This window comes from Heliconius melpomene, chromosome 19, assembly GCF_056956725.1.
Source record: "Heliconius melpomene rosina isolate 202511_hmr_F chromosome 19, ASM5695672v1, whole genome shotgun sequence".
Lineage (NCBI taxonomy): Eukaryota > Metazoa > Arthropoda > Insecta > Lepidoptera > Nymphalidae > Heliconius > Heliconius melpomene.
Genome location: NC_140407.1, coordinates 1,144,561 through 1,161,506, shown reverse-complemented (window position 1 = coordinate 1,161,506; position 16,946 = coordinate 1,144,561). Strand labels below are relative to the sequence as shown.

Here is a 16,946-nt window from a genome sequence, read left to right as displayed (position 1 = left end):
TCCCGTCATAGCAGGGTGGCGGGAAACCTGGGAGCTTAGTGTTCGCGCTTTTCTTCGTTACCAGAACAAGGAAATTAAAATGTGCACTGCTCACAATTTTGTGTGACAGCCTGCTCCAGGTCTTGTCAGCCCAGATCAATCAAGCTGCCTGTAAAGCAATCGTTGTAGAAATATTAACTCCTCCTATTCCAAATTATCTTAGAGGAATTTTGTATTGAGTGATAAAACCAAATGCTTATTCTGACCAGAAGGCGTAGAAACATGTATGTAAATAAATTAAAATGATATGTTCAAAATTAAGACATAATTAATACATTCGAGGTGCAGTAGTCCAAAGTATATTTGTAAATATAATCAATGGTAGGTGGTTCGATTTGAATTCTTTTCGTTTTTTCCATATTGGCAAAACAACGCACAAACTATAAACTATGCAGGAAGAAGTAACTTGGCGTGTTGGATCTTTGGTAATAGTAAAAAAGCATTAGGGGCTTTCTCGAAAATCCTACGACAACAGGAAAATTCGTTTTTTTTTTGTTTTATAGTAAACGAAATTGCGAGATACAACTTGTATCGTATAATTAAAATGTGATTTTACAAGATAACTAATACACAAAGATAACAAATAATTTAGTATATCTTAAGAAATAATATTGTCATACTTCTTTTTTATTAAACGTACCCTGAAACAACATTAATTTAGAAGAGCTCGTCCACAAATTTACTACAGAAAATGATAATATCATAAAAATTCATAACTTGTCTTTGTAATTTCGGGCTCTCTGTATATTCTTTGAAGATAGAGTATAAATTTGACTAATTTAAAACGCGCGGCCGCGCGTAGCCAAGTTTTTTTACAAACAAAACTGGCGAGCAGCACCGTGTGTTATTTTACACGAACCATTTGAAGCCACTTTTTACCTATTCGTAACTCAAAAACTATTCCATCTAAAGCTGTCATATTTGGCTCAAATATTTAGACCCCCTACCTGTATACGTGCATAAAATTTCATAAACACAGCTCAAACAGTTATTTAGATAATGACGTCCAAAAATCGTTAATTTTTAGGGGGGTGACTGACCTATAGACCTTAATGTTAACCAAGTTCCAGATGACCTGGAATGGTGAAATTTAGCATCCGGTTAAGTAATTGGGTGTATGTAAAGGAAAAAATCCGAAACTAGTATTTTTTTAACATTTTCTTATAATTTTTCAATAAATAGATTCAATTAGGAACATTTACTTATAGTGTAGCGCCTGCCAACAAAATAAGAGCAATGCATTATTTATATATATTTGCTTTTATTTATGTCACACGTTAGTAAATATTTTATTTGTTTTGTAGACTAACTTCACTATTACTTACGTAAGCCATCTAAAACAACACGATGCTTTCAAGTATATTTTAAGATAAGATATGTCTCCATTTGTAGCTGAAAATGCCTCTAATTTATGTCCTGACAAAACCTGCCATCATGTGGACTTCAAGGGCTTCACGTAAAAATATAAAAATATAATAAATGGATTAACATCCTTCATTATTATTTATTATAATTTAAGCATATGTTTTAGTACTTATTACACTAAGAGTATTTGCATAGTCGATTAACGTATTTGATATTAAATTATTATTACAATATTTAAGTACTAAGTCCTATATAAGATCCTATAAGGGTTCTGTTTTATTGCTTTCGAGATACAGAACCCTAAAACAGAAAAAAAATACACTAAAAAATAAATATAAAAAAAATAATTATATTGATAGAAATATATATAAAATTTAAGAATAATATACTATCTGTAAGGTCAGTCGTGGCACAGGGGCACAAAGTGTGACTGTTAAACCGACTGGTAGTGAGTTCGATTCCCACTCGAGGAAATGAAATATTTATTTAAACTTATATTTCCATTTCTTCGCTCTGGTGTCGAGGCAAGGCGCGGCGGAGAGTTCCGCGACTCAACACGCAATGCCTCCAGAATTCGATGGAAAGTGGGGTTACTGAGTGTATTAACACTAGGTTCCCTCTGTCTACTCTGCTGTGTGCGGGATACAGCGTGAAGCTGATTTTATTTTTAATTTGATATATTGTCAGCCTACCAGCTATCTTAACAGAAGTAATTATCAAGTAATTATTAACAGTAAAAATTTAAGTAATTGTTAATAAAAAAAATAAGAGAAAAAAAGAGAAAATTAAAAATTACTTAAACAAAATAATAAAAAATAAATAAATCCGCTTTACGATGTATCCCACACATAGCGGGGTAGAGAGAGGGAACCTACTGTTAAGACACTCAGTTCCCCTCTTTCCATCGAACTCTGGAGGCATTGCGTGTTGAGTTATTCCAACAAAATAATAAAATTAGAAAAAAATATTAATTAATATATCAGATTTCTAAACGCAGCATACATTCATTACTTTCAAATCTGACAACTGTCATTTAATCAACAAAATAAAAACTATAGTCGAGATTCATAGATAAATATAATCTATTTTCATATATAATTAAATATCGTCTTAAGAGTAATAAAACATAATATTATTGACCATAATAAAAAAGTAAATATCGAATTATATTAGATATATTTTATTGTACGAAGCCGCTCATATTTTAATGGTTTTTTTGGCCTGAGTTTCATGATTTTACTGGTTTTAGGAACACTTGTGAAAACGGCAGAGAACGGAGTCGACCTTGGGATCATATCAATTCAGATTGGTACCGTCAGCACTTAATAAACTTATTGTTTATATTTTTTCCAAGACATGTTGAACAGTGAGTCGTTCAATAGAATTGCTTGTGGTTGAAACAAGAACTTACACCGAATTGTTCCAATGCCTCCCGATGGGAGCTGTCTCTTCCATGCTATTGCATATTCTTCGTTTGAGCGTATTGATATACAACAAACTAATAAATTGCGCGAGACTATAGTAGAGTACGTATGTCGTAACTGGAATGATTTAAGTATCTACACTAGCGCTCGAAACGGGAATCCTTACTCTTCTAAAGAAGACATGCTTTGCTTAACTACGTACGGAGCTACTTCCGAAATAAAGGCTGCAGTAGATTTGTACAGTACTAGCGGACGCGCGCAGCTTCGCTTGCTTATTGCTTAGGGGTGAATTCTAATAAACTTTGAAACACGTGTTCAATAAAATATTTTTGAGAGTCTCAATTTCAAATTTTATAAAAATCAGTGGCGATTTAAAGATTTTTCTATATAAAATTTTAACCCCTTATTTACACCCCTAGGGGATGAATTAAAATAAACCACGAAACTTATGTTCAATGAAATATTTTTAAGAGTCTAAATTTCAAATTTTATAAAAATCGGTGGCGATTTAAAGATTTTTCCATACAAACTTTCAACCCCTTATTTGCACCCTTAGGGGGTGAATTCTAGAAAACCATGAAACACATGTTCAATTAAATATTTTTAAGAGTATAAATTAAAAAATTTATAATAATCGGTGGCGTTTAAAAGATTTTTCCATACAAACTTTCAACCCCTTATTGGCACCCTTAGGGGAAGAATTCTAGAAAACCATGAAACATGTGTTCAATTAAATACTTTTAAGAGTCTGAATTTCAAATTTTATAAAAATTGGTGCCGATTAAAAAAAAATCTATACAAACTTTCAACCCCTTATTTGCACCCTTAGAGGGAGAATTCTGGAAAACGATGAAACACGTGTTCAATTTAATACTTTTAAAAATCTAAATTTCAAATTTCATAAAAATCGGTGCCGATTTAATTTTTTTTCCATACAAACTTTGAACCCCTATTTCACCCCTTTAGGGTAAAAATTTTTCAAAATCCCTTCTTAATGGATATCCAGATTACGAAAGTAAATATCTGTCCAAATTTCACGTTCCTACGCACAGCGGCTCTGCATGCATATAATGGCCAAATTGAATAAAGAATATTTTGATTTTGATTACATTATAAACCTTTCTACTTATGATTTCTGTACAAAAAGTAATGATATCCCATCAAAAACATAAATGTAAAATGAAAGCCAAGTTCAGTAATAAAACATATGCTTTCAGCGATAAAAGAAGTGAGATGTAAATGTATGCCAAGTTCAATGGTCAGTCCTGAAATTAATTTTAACAATATAAAATATTTTATAACAACTGAAAATGTCCATTCTTCTTACAACTTGGAGACTTTATTTATGTGTAATATCTGACTTGGCCAGTTTTCAAATTAATTTACATCGATATAAATAAATGTATTCAAATTCTATTCTATTCAGATTCTATTGTAAATTTATATGAAAACTGGCCAAGTCAGATATTACACATAAATAAAGTCTCCAAGTTGTAAGAAGAATGGACATTTTCAGTTGTTATAAAATATTTTATATTGTTAAAATTAATTTCAGGACTGACCATTGAACTTGGCATACATTTACATCTCACTTCTTTTATCGCTGAAAGCATATGTTTTATTACTGAACTTGGCTTTCATTTTACATTTATGTTTTTGATGGGATACAGATTGAATTTGTTTGTTGTAATGAATATCTGTTATTTTAAAAGCAAAATTAAAATATATTAAAAGTTATAATTTAAAATGTGAGGTCATAATAGAGCAGGGGCAAAGCCTGCGACTGTCAACGGGATGGTTGTAGGTTCAACTCCCACTAACAGAATAAAGCGAGGCGTTAGGTTCCGCCTCTCAACAGATTCTAGGCAATTATCTTTGGGTGGTGGAAATTTGTAAAAAACAAAGATGCTAGCAACAAAAATAAGTTGAAAAATTTCGACGTAGCCCGATGAGAACGTATGGTTTCGTTTGTCAGATTGCTTGGACGGTTACTAAGAAGCGCGGGTTCATATCCCGCTACGTTAAAATTTTTATATGTTTTCTAAAAATAAATCCTAAATGTCTTGAAAATTGCGTATAGCATAGACTGTTGCTAACACTAGTTTCCCCCTGTCTACGCTGCTATATGTGGTATATAAAAAGTCTCCTCTTCTATAAAAGTGCGTAATCAATAAGAAACTAAAAAAATCTAGTAAGATTATCCATAAAATATTTCCTTTATACAACGTAGCACAAGTATAAGCGATATAAAAATATCAACGCCCTAGAAAATTTATAAGAGAGCTTTAAAGCATAAATTGTGTAAGTTTTTTAAAATCTAGGACACCTGTTTTCTTATAAAATTTATTTAAAATGTAGCCTACATCTTTTTATAAGGTGAAATTGAGGATAGAAAGCACATCTCGGTAAAGGACAGCATCTGACTGTGAATGCGATTGTTGTGGGATCAATTCTTACTCGTGGAAATGCTATTGCTTAAATTATTATCATCTCGGCTTATAAAAGAACGGTTTTGAGTTCCACCACCGCACCGGCCCCCATATTATATTGTCTATAGGAAAGTGAAAAAGTCAATGTTTTCTGTTGTTAGATTAGATCGATTCAAATTGAGCGAGAATTGAATTATTTTCACTTCCTTGCTCTAAGTAAGAAGAGAAATCACGACGTTAAGTTCCGAGTTGGAGGATGAATAGGGAAAGAAATGTGTCAACTCTAGTTTCTCTCAACCCATCCTGCTATATGCTGAATACCGACTAAAGCTGTACAAAAAGGATCGATTGGAATGAAAATAGTGCTTGATCGTGCGTGACGCCCCAATTCACTTAAATTACAAGTAAACAATACTTACCCAGCCAAATGCTAATGAAAGTTAAATATATGTACTAATTTCTTTTTTCTGGAATTCGTTTAGGATAATAATTTAACGTATAAAATGAATAATATTTGTATTAGGCTTTCTATTCTTTTTCTAATAAATACTAGATTTCCTATGTTTTTTAAAAACAACCTATAAAAATAAATATCGAACGGGACGTGATTGGCCTCTTGGAATCATCCAATGACGCTTGAGCAGATTCAAATAACTAAATATTGTTATGTAGATATCATGAAAGTAATTTCAATATTATTAGTAATTCAATATGCAATCAAAATGAATCAAAATAATAGAAATAAACTTATTTTAACATTATTTATGGTACGACTATAAGTAAAAGTATATCCCATCAAAAACATAAATGTAAAATGAAAGCCAAGTTCAGTAATAAAACATATGCTTTCAGCGATAAAAGAAGTGAGATGTAAATGTATGCCAAGTTCAATGGTCAGTCCTGAAATTAATTTTAACAATATAAAATATTTTATAACAACTGAAAATGTCCATTCTTCTTACAACTTGGAGACTTTATTTATGTGTAATATCTGACTTGGCCAGTTTTCATATAAATTTACAATAGAATCTGAATAGAATAGAATTTGAATACATTTATTTATATCGATGTAAATTAATTTGAAAACTGGCCAAGTCAGATATTACACATAAATAAAGTCTCCAAGTTGTAAGAAGAATGGACATTTTCAGTTGTTATAAAATATTTTATATTGTTAAAATTAATTTCAGGACTGACCATTGAACTTGGCATACATTTACATCTCACTTCTTTTATCGCTGAAAGCATATGTTTTATTACTGAACTTGGCTTTCATTTTACATTTATGTTTTTGATGGGATATCATTACTTTTTGTACAGAAATCATAAGTAGAAAGGTTTATAATGTAATCAAAATCAAAATATTCTTTATTCAATTTGGCCATTATATGCATGCAGAGCCGCTGTGCGTAGGAACGTGAAATTTGGACAGATATTTACTTTCGTAATCTGGATATCCATTAAGAAGGGATTTTGAAAAATTTTTACCCTAAAGGGGTGAAATAGGGGTTCAAAGTTTGTATGGAAAAAAAATTAAATCGGCACCGATTTTTATGAAATTTGAAATTTAGATTTTTAAAAGTATTAAATTGAACACGTGTTTCATCGTTTTCCAGAATTCTCCCTCTAAGGGTGCAAATAAGGGGTTGAAAGTTTGTATAGATTTTTTTTTAATCGGCACCAATTTTTATAAAATTTGAAATTCAGACTCTTAAAAGTATTTAATTGAACACATGTTTCATGGTTTTCTAGAATTCTTCCCCTAAGGGTGCCAATAAGGGGTTGAAAGTTTGTATGGAAAAATCTTTTAAACGCCACCGATTATTATAAATTTTTTAATTTATACTCTTAAAAATATTTAATTGAACATGTGTTTCATGGTTTTCTAGAATTCACCCCCTAAGGGTGCAAATAAGGGGTTGAAAGTTTGTATGGAAAAATCTTTAAATCGCCACCGATTTTTATAAAATTTGAAATTTAGACTCTTAAAAATATTTCATTGAACATAAGTTTCGTGGTTTATTTTAATTCATCCCCTAGGGGTGTAAATAAGGGGTTAAAATTTTATATAGAAAAATCTTTAAATCGCCACTGATTTTTATAAAATTTGAAATTGAGACTCTCAAAAATATTTTATTGAACACGTGTTTCAAAGTTTATTAGAATTCACCCCTAAGCAATAAGCAAGCGAAGCTGCGCGCGTCCGCTAGTACTGTACAAATCTACTGCAGCCTTTATTTCGGAAGTAGCTCCGTACGTAGTTAAGCAAAGCATGTCTTCTTTAGAAGAGTAAGGATTCCCGTTTCGAGCGCTAGTGTAGATACTTAAATCATTCCAGTTACGACATACGTACTCTACTATAGTCTCGCGCAATTTATTAGTTTGTTGTATATCAATACGCTCAAACGAAGAATATGCAATAGCATGGAAGAGACAGCTCCCATCGGGAGGCATTGGAACAATTCGGTGTAAGTTCTTGTTTCAACCACAAGCAATTCTATTGAACGACTCACTGTTCAACATGTCTTGGAAAAAATATAAACAATAAGTTTATTAAGTGCTGACGGTACCAATCTGAATTGATATGATCCCAAGGTCGACTCCGTTCTCTGCCGTTTTCACAAGTGTTCCTAAAACCAGTAAAATCATGAAACTCAGGCCAAAAAAACCATTAAAATATGAGCGGCTTCGTACAATAAAATATATCTAATATAATTCGATATTTACTTTTTTATTATGGTCAATAATATTATGTTTTATTACTCTTAAGACGATATTTAATTATATATGAAAATAGATTATATTTATCTATGAATCTCGACTATAGTTTTTATTTTGTTGATTAAATGACAGTTGTCAGATTTGAAAGTAATGAATGTATGCTGCGTTTAGAAATCTGATATATTAATTAATATTTTTTTCTAATTTTATTATTTTGTTGGAATAACTCAACACGCAATGCCTCCAGAGTTCGATGGAAAGAGGGGAACTGAGTGTCTTAACAGTAGGTTCCCTCTCTCTACCCCGCTATGTGTGGGATACATCGTAAAGCGGATTTATTTATTTTTTATTATTTTGTTTAAGTAATTTTTAATTTTCTCTTTTTTTCTCTTATTTTTTTTATTAACAATTACTTAAATTTTTACTGTTAATAATTACTTGATAATTACTTCTGTTAAGATAGCTGGTAGGCTGACAATATATCAAATTAAAAATAAAATCAGCTTCACGCTGTATCCCGCACACAGCAGAGTAGACAGAGGGAACCTAGTGTTAATACACTCAGTAACCCCACTTTCCATCGAATTCTGGAGGCATTGCGTGTTGAGTCGCGGAACTCTCCGCCGCGCCTTGCCTCGACACCAGAGCGAAGAAATGGAAATATAAGTTTAAATAAATATTTCATTTCCTCGAGTGGGAATCGAACTCACTACCAGTCGGTTTAACAGTCACACTTTGTGCCCCTGTGCCACGACTGACCTTACAGATAGTATATTATTCTTAAATTTTATATATATTTCTATCAATATAATTATTTTTTTTATATTTATTTTTTAGTGTATTTTTTTTCTGTTTTAGGGTTCTGTATCTCGAAAGCAATAAAACAGAACCCTTATAGGATCTTATATAGGACTTAGTACTTAAATATTGTAATAATAATTTAATATCAAATACGTTAATCGACTATGCAAATACTCTTAGTGTAATAAGTACTAAAACATATGCTTAAATTATAATAAATAATAATGAAGGATGTTAATCCATTTATTATATTTTTATATTTTTACGTGAAGCCCTTGAAGTCCACATGATGGCAGGTTTTGTCAGGACATAAATTAGAGGCATTTTCAGCTACAAATGGAGACATATCTTATCTTAAAATATACTTGAAAGCATCGTGTTGTTTTAGATGGCTTACGTAAGTAATAGTGAAGTTAGTCTACAAAACAAATAAAATATTTACTAACGTGTGACATAAATAAAAGCAAATATATATAAATAATGCATTGCTCTTATTTTGTTGGCAGGCGCTACACTATAAGTAAATGTTCCTAATTGAATCTATTTATTGAAAAATTATAAGAAAATGTTAAAAAAATACTAGTTTCGGATTTTTTCCTTTACATACACCCAATTACTTAACCGGATGCTAAATTTCACCATTCCAGGTCATCTGGAACTTGGTTAACATTAAGGTCTATAGGTCAGTCACCCCCCTAAAAATTAACGATTTTTGGACGTCATTATCTAAATAACTGTTTGAGCTGTGTTTATGAAATTTTATGCACGTATACAGGTAGGGGGTCTAAATATTTGAGCCAAATATGACAGCTTTAGATGGAATAGTTTTTGAGTTACGAATAGGTAAAAAGTGGCTTCAAATGGTTCGTGTAAAATAACACACGGTGCTGCTCGCCAGTTTTGTTTGTAAAAAAACTTGGCTACGCGCGGCCGCGCGTTTTAAATAAGGAATATTAATATCGGTGTTTAAGTTTTCATTTCTAAATAAATATTAACGAATTGAGTGCCCAAATCTCGTGAAATAACTTTGTGAAGAAGCTCCTTAGGAGGATTTATCAGTCTTGGAATGATCAACATCGCGGAAAACTTTTTCACTGAAATATATTTTTGTTACCTTCTGTACTTTCGAGATGTATACATAAGATAAATGGGATGGCTGTGTGTTCGCTTCCCACTCGGGGTTTGAATAATTTTATGTCCTGAAAGAATTCATTCCCAGAATGAGAGTTGGAGTCGAAGATACAATCTATTTATTCTCAGAAGATACGTAAACAATGTAAGGCTACTTCATGAAATTATTTCACGAGTTTTTTCCAAATTTCACTATCGGTATGGAAATCGAACCCAAAATAAGGTTTAATATTAATATATAGAACCTAAACTAATCCTTTGAAAATATAAAAATCTATTATAAAAATAGAAACAAGGAAAGCTATTATATTACAAGCAAAGAAGATCCATAGAATATGACATTTTGCTGAGGCATAAATTTTGGGCAATCTTAACCGCAGATGTCGACCGACTTAGACAAATAGCGGCAGTATGTAAGGGTACCACGCTGCAGCTAGTTTAGGATGAATAAACTTGATTTTATATTGACATTTTCAAAATTGTAATTTAATAAAATTGTTATGTCCATAGTGGCCTGATAAGTATAGCTTAAAACATTTAGAAGTAAATTTTATTTATTTATTTATTTATATATACTTTATTGCACAAAATTACAAAAAAACAATGTACAAAACACTTGAACGGCTTAACGCTAAAAGCATTCTCTCCGAGCCAACCTTGTCATATGGGATAATAAGTATGCAGGTGTGCAGAAGTAAAATATACATACATATACATACATATACATCCAATAAATATATAAATATACATATAATAAATAGTTATACATATAATATATAACTATAATAAAATATTACGGATATTCTAAATAAAAGAAATAAATAAAATACATAAAAATATAAACCATATAATAATATAGCATACCATATATGTTTTTTATTTTTATTTTTCCAAAAAGCAATTCTTAGGCGCTTGTGACAGTACGCTATATTCCGCTACGTTATTTGTTTATATTTTATCTAGATATATAAAAATAAAAAAATATTTTTATTTTAATTTATAATGGATACTAAGTAAAATATACATTGTATTTAATCGTTTCTAATCATTCGAAGAAAAAATTTAAGGTGTACTTCTTAACAGAAATAATAAAAAAACAAAAGGTAAGGGATCTATCCTCGACCGCCAAATCGTATAGTAACCCCAAGCTTATCCAAGCACCTGCACCTTTATTGATTTACGTAATTACTTTGCTTACAGCCACCGGCGATATGGACAGAGCAGCTAATCTAATATTAGTCCTTGTGGATATTTATAAAATTTGCAGTCTGTTTTAAAATTTTTACTAATCCAAGTTTTGTCCAAATGGGAGATATTATGTGTTAAATAGAGGATCTAAACACAGTTACTCTTACCAGAGGAAATTGGTTTTATTTATATTTTAATTGTATTTTTTTTCGTTTTTTATACTGCTAAATACTTTTATGTTTTCCTTTAAGCTTCACGCTTATAGCATCTCACATATAATAGGGTACACAAAGAGAACTAAGAAACTTCGTTCCCTACGCACTCAAATATACTTAATTTATTATGTTAAAGAGTTTCATTTAAAATATATAGAAATAGAGATAAAAAAAGAAATTATGACATAATTCATCTCCTTGTCTTTCTTTTTACTTAAAACACCTTAGGGATATTATTTTAAATGAAAAAAGTATGAAACAATAATAGTTTTAGTCCGACACCCGCATCACGCACGTTGCGAGACAGTGCTGTGAGAGATAGTGCGAAATTTACTTTTAAAGAAAAGTATTACATAGCGGGATTTCAACTCATTCCTCTTGGGAACCGTTTAAAGTCCTTTTCTTTCTAATTATTATAGTTTTTGAAAAACATATTGTTTATCCTACGAGTGGAATAATAATTTAAAAATATTAAAGAGTTATTTATTAGAAAGTTATTTTAAGTAGAAATATGCTACATACCGTAAATAAACGGAAACTATTGAATCGACTGATTCGTCTGATTACATGACGGAACTCAAGACTGTAACTATATTTGTTGAGTTGAACGCGGTTTGCTCGGGGACTGCTGCTGATGCCAATTGATTTTTTTTTATTTTTTAGCTTCATGCTACATCCAGCAGATAGCAGGGTAGCCAAAGGGAACCTGAGAACCTATTGTTAAGACATTCCGTTCCGATTGAGACACTTCCGTTTCCTACATTCCGCCGAATTCTGGAGGTATTGCGTGTTGAATGGCAGAACTCAATACCACGCTTTTAGCGCGTTATCAGAGTCAGGAAATAAAATTATACTTTTCATTTCCTTAAGTGGGAATTGAACTCACAACCGTAGCGTTTTAGCCACATAGTTGTTCCGCTGAGCCACAGCTGGCCACGTTATATATGTTTCATATTTTTATTCAGGCTTTATCTCCAGTATTATTTATGAATTCGACCCTTCTCAATATAATGTCGAAACGAAATCACTTAAATTATTCTCAATTGTTTTCAAAGTTGATATGCTTCGTAGATTACTTAGTAATGTGTGTAAATAATGAATTTTTGAAACTAAAATTTCAGTTATTTGTTTTATAATGCATGAGTAGAAGATAGTGCTAATTGACTCCATTCCCAATCTTCTTCCAATTGCTATAAATCTAGAGCTTATTTTTACAATATTTCTTCTATAAGTCCAGAAATTCCGTGATGAGTGGCGAAACTAACCTAGCACTTTATCTTCCTATAGTATAACAGGGAAAAGAAGATACTAGATCCCCCTAGCGAGCATCGAACCCACAACCATAAGATATTCATAATTCTTATAGAAATTTTAGTTATAACATTTCAATTGAAACTGAAACAAAAATACTTTCTTTTATTCGCAAGTATCGTATACTGTCAAGAACATAAGCTTGCTTTAAAGTGGCTTTACAAAGCGTAATCCCGCTGTTTGTTGTCCACTCTGAGGTTTACCTTCTTTTAGTCTCAAGAAAGACTTTACTTGAAATTTTCTTTGTATGAAGTAAAATGTACATACGTACACGTATGTAACCGTTTCTTTTATTTATAGTCACTTTTCTAACTTTCGATCTTCAATTTTCATAGGAATTTTAATATATTTCTTAGCACTCTACTATTCATTAAGGAACTTTATTTCAGCGTTCAACGCCGCAGCGTTCCGTCAAACTTTTTGTGCTGAATATCTATCTGAATGCATAAAAACAAAAAAGAAACAGGCCCTATATGTTTATTATTAATGATATTTTAAATATGTTATAATCGATACAAGCAAAAGGACATAATAATTTCGAGGCCGTCATGGCGCTTTCAGCCAGACGCCGTGCCATTGCGCCAATATTTAAATTAAAAAGTATCTTATCTACCTTTAAAAGATATAAGCAAAAATATTTTTTACTTAAATACCGTTAGAGACAAGATTTTTCAGATATCAGGGGGAAACCGGAAGGGATGTCCGCCGGAGTAATGAATCGGGGGATCGAAATAGAATTTAAGACGATCGTTCCTTTTATCTGTAAGGTATTAAGCCGCTCCAATAACGTCCAATCTTATGGAAGTTTTGTATATACCAGAAAATAAAATATATAAATACTTTTTATTAAAATTTGTTATTAAAACGTTTGCACGTCTGTAGATGCGACGTTTGTGGGTTCGATTTCCACTTGGGGGAATGAATATTTAATATTTTCCCTTCCTCATTCTGGTTACGAAGCATATTACAGTGTTGAGCTCCGCCACTCAACACGGAATGTATAGTTCGGCGAAAAATGGGTAACGGAGTAACTTGGGAGGTTACCTTTTACTACCCAGCTATGTGTGGAATACCTGCTTCGTGATGCTAAAATTAAGTGAACTACGTTGCGAGGTCATGGCGTATAGTAGGATAGACCTGATAGTAAACGTGATGGTCGTGGTTATGATCCGCACTCGGGGGAATCCCCGAATTAAACCACTCTCAGAATCGAATCCACAACTGTCGCCTTTACGGACAGACGTTTTCCCGCTGCTCCACAATAGGTTATGTATATTATTTATTTGTATTATTTTTCCATTTGATTTCCTTTATCATTTATTCCTTCTTCAAAGCGAAGCGTGTTTTACGGAATACTAAATATTTAATCTTGGCACTGTTGAGTGGCAGTCTATAAGCAGTAGATCGATAACTCATTTACCACTAAGCACTATTTATATATATATTGATTAAAATAGCACATGTGTATTAATTAAAAAATATTTATTGCTTCTTTATACTATTAGCCTGCTATATTTATATTTATCCGTATGATCTAAAATATCCAAGTACTATAATAATATATTATATTTTTTTATAAATAACATTTGTAACAATAACCAAAAATATCAAAAAAAGATAAAGTTGGTGACAATACGGTTATCTTTCGTTCATCAGCTTATCGTGAAACGTAAAAGTAAAACTTCTGCCAATGAGCCGTCAACAACTCTAAATTGAGCATAAAAGAAATCACTTTTCAAACAACTTTTCCTTTTGCAGGTAACGAGCGCGGCACAATGGCAGGGAGAAACAGGGCGGGTCCGGACACTGTCGCCCCTTTCACCTTAACAAAAGAAATAAACATAACTTAAAGAATATAAAATAAACAAAATGTGAAAACATGAGAGTTGATATCGATATCGTACTCAGCGATACCCAAAATCTTACCCTTGATTTTAGAGATCTATCCACATCCATGTATCTGACGGACTCCTACGTGAACAGAAGTCTCGAACTTAACGAGACTATCAACGACTTGGTGTATTTCAACCAGTTTGAGGACGACCCCATCATCGTCTTCTTCGTCATCCTAAAATGTCTCATCATGCTGTTTATTATTTTGGCAGCTATATTTGGAAACCTACTCGTTATAGTATCCGTGATGAGACACAGGAAATTGCGAGTCATCACAAATTACTTTGTGGTTTCCCTCGCCTTGGCTGATATGTTGGTGGCAATATGGGCGATGTGTTTCAACTTCAGCGTCGAGATTACAAATGGACAGTGGCTTTTCGGATACTTCATGTGCGATGTTTGGAACTCCTTGGACGTATATTTCTCATCAGCATCGATATTACACTTGTGTTGCATAAGTGTTGACAGATACTACGCTATCGTCCAGCCTTTGGATTATCCATTGATTATGACAACGAGCAAGCTTGGGATCATGCTAGCTGTGGTCTGGTGCAGTCCAGCTCTGGTATCCTTCCTTCCAATCTTTATGGGATGGTATACCACGCATGAGCATCTGGACTTTAGGAAAAGACACCCAAAAGTGTGCAGTTTCACAGTGAACAGAGTGTATGCAGTGATATCCAGCAGTGTCAGTTTTTGGATTCCCGGGGTTATAATGCTGTTCATGTATTATCGGATATATGTGGAGGCAGACCGGCAAGAGAGGATGCTATACAGGTCAGTAGTCATATTTTTTGTTTTAATAAGAGTTGTCTTATTGATATGGCAATTTTTATCCACATCATACATTATATTTCTGCGTACATATATTTAAAAAGTAAAAGACAATTTCTTTTAAATTACAAATGAAAAAATATTATAATATTTTTAGTTTGGGATTAAGATAAAAATACTCTAGACCTACTCTGTATATCATTACTTATTTATGGTGATTATAAAGTAAATTGAATAGAAATGCCTCGATAATTTTTTCTAAATAAAATGCAAAGTTATTGCCCTCAGGCTTTAAGTAAATATTAAACATTTTTTAAAATATTGTTATTAATATTATTATTTATAGTAGCAATTAATATTTAGTATATCAAATAAAAAACTTACAAACTAAATTCAGTTCGGATCTTTTGACAAATATTATCAAAGAGAAGGATATAATTTATTCTGTGAATTTATTCTGTGAGATATAATTATTGCATTAATTGTAGATATTATCTGAAAAAAAAAAATTCTTATAACAGTAGAGCGTTCAATTTAATCCATGTTCTTGGGATATCATCCTCTTGAACGAAAGACTAAGCAGCTTAACTGACTACGCAATTCTCGTTTTACCTTGTCATTTTCATAGTATATACTACGAGATATTGAGATAAGTTAAGTACTTACTAAGCAACTCATTCAATAAACTATTTTCGAATCGAAAGCAACATTTACAATTGAAATTTCGCAGAATAAATAGAAGTATCAACATCTAAAGTATACGCTCGGGTAGTAAATGTTCAAAGAGCCGTTGTTAGAATCACAATCAATTACCATGTTTTCATCAGCAACTTTGAGTTCGTTAGTTGACAGTTTTAGTTTTAGGATCAGTTTTGGAATTTATAATTTAAGTTGGTATTGTTTCTTGTATTTGGACTGTAGGTACATTTGATGGGCTTTTAGTAAGTTTTCTTGATTATTGACAAGTTTATTGGACCATTTTTTTTAGTTTTCAACTGGTTCAAAAATATTGCAAGGTCAACAAGGTAACTAAATCAATACACTCCGTTCACTGCAAATTGGAAGACGTGCAAAATGGGGTAAAATAATAATTTATTCTCACAAAGTAAGGACCCATAACTATAGTAATAAGCCATATTTTACAAAGTTTGCCTCTTGTAGTTTAATGTAGTTATATCTAATGTATAATAAACATTGAATATGAAGGAGACGGGAAATTTTATGATGGGGAACATCATTATAGGACCGATTGATTTACGCATTGAGTTAGAGTACTAAATTAATATAGAGGCCCGTCGTGTCGTTGGGACACAAGCGTGTGACTCTAAATGCGACAAGTTGTGGGTTCAATTCCTATTCGAGGAAATTAAATATTTAATATTCATTTCTCTCTAGTAACAAGGCATAGCACGCAATGCCTCGAGAATTAGGCGGAAAGTGAGGAACGAAGTATCTTAACACTAGGTTCTTCTTAGGTTCCCTTGCCTACCCTGCTATGTGTTCGATACGGCGTAATGCTATATAAAGAGTTATATAAATATATACAAAAGTCTCTCACACTAATACATATTATTTATATTGTAAATATATTATTCTCGAAGTATCTGTATATCATCCATCATTAAACCCACGTTTCCCAAACTTTACATCTCGAA

At 31.9% G+C, this 16,946-nt stretch overlaps 1 protein-coding gene across 1 annotated transcript in view; it reads left to right on the top strand.

Moving 5' to 3' along the window:
* LOC146528232 (octopamine receptor beta-1R-like) overlaps positions 1 to 16,946 on the top strand; it is a 58,886-nt gene that overhangs the window by 24,838 nt on the left and 17,102 nt on the right. Inside the window, exon 2 of the mRNA XM_085202575.1 lies at positions 14,383 to 15,294. Within this exon, the coding sequence (XP_085058701.1) occupies positions 14,504 to 15,294 (791 nt within the window). The 5' untranslated portion in view covers positions 14,383 to 14,503. The remainder of the gene's footprint in view (positions 1 to 14,382; positions 15,295 to 16,946) is intronic.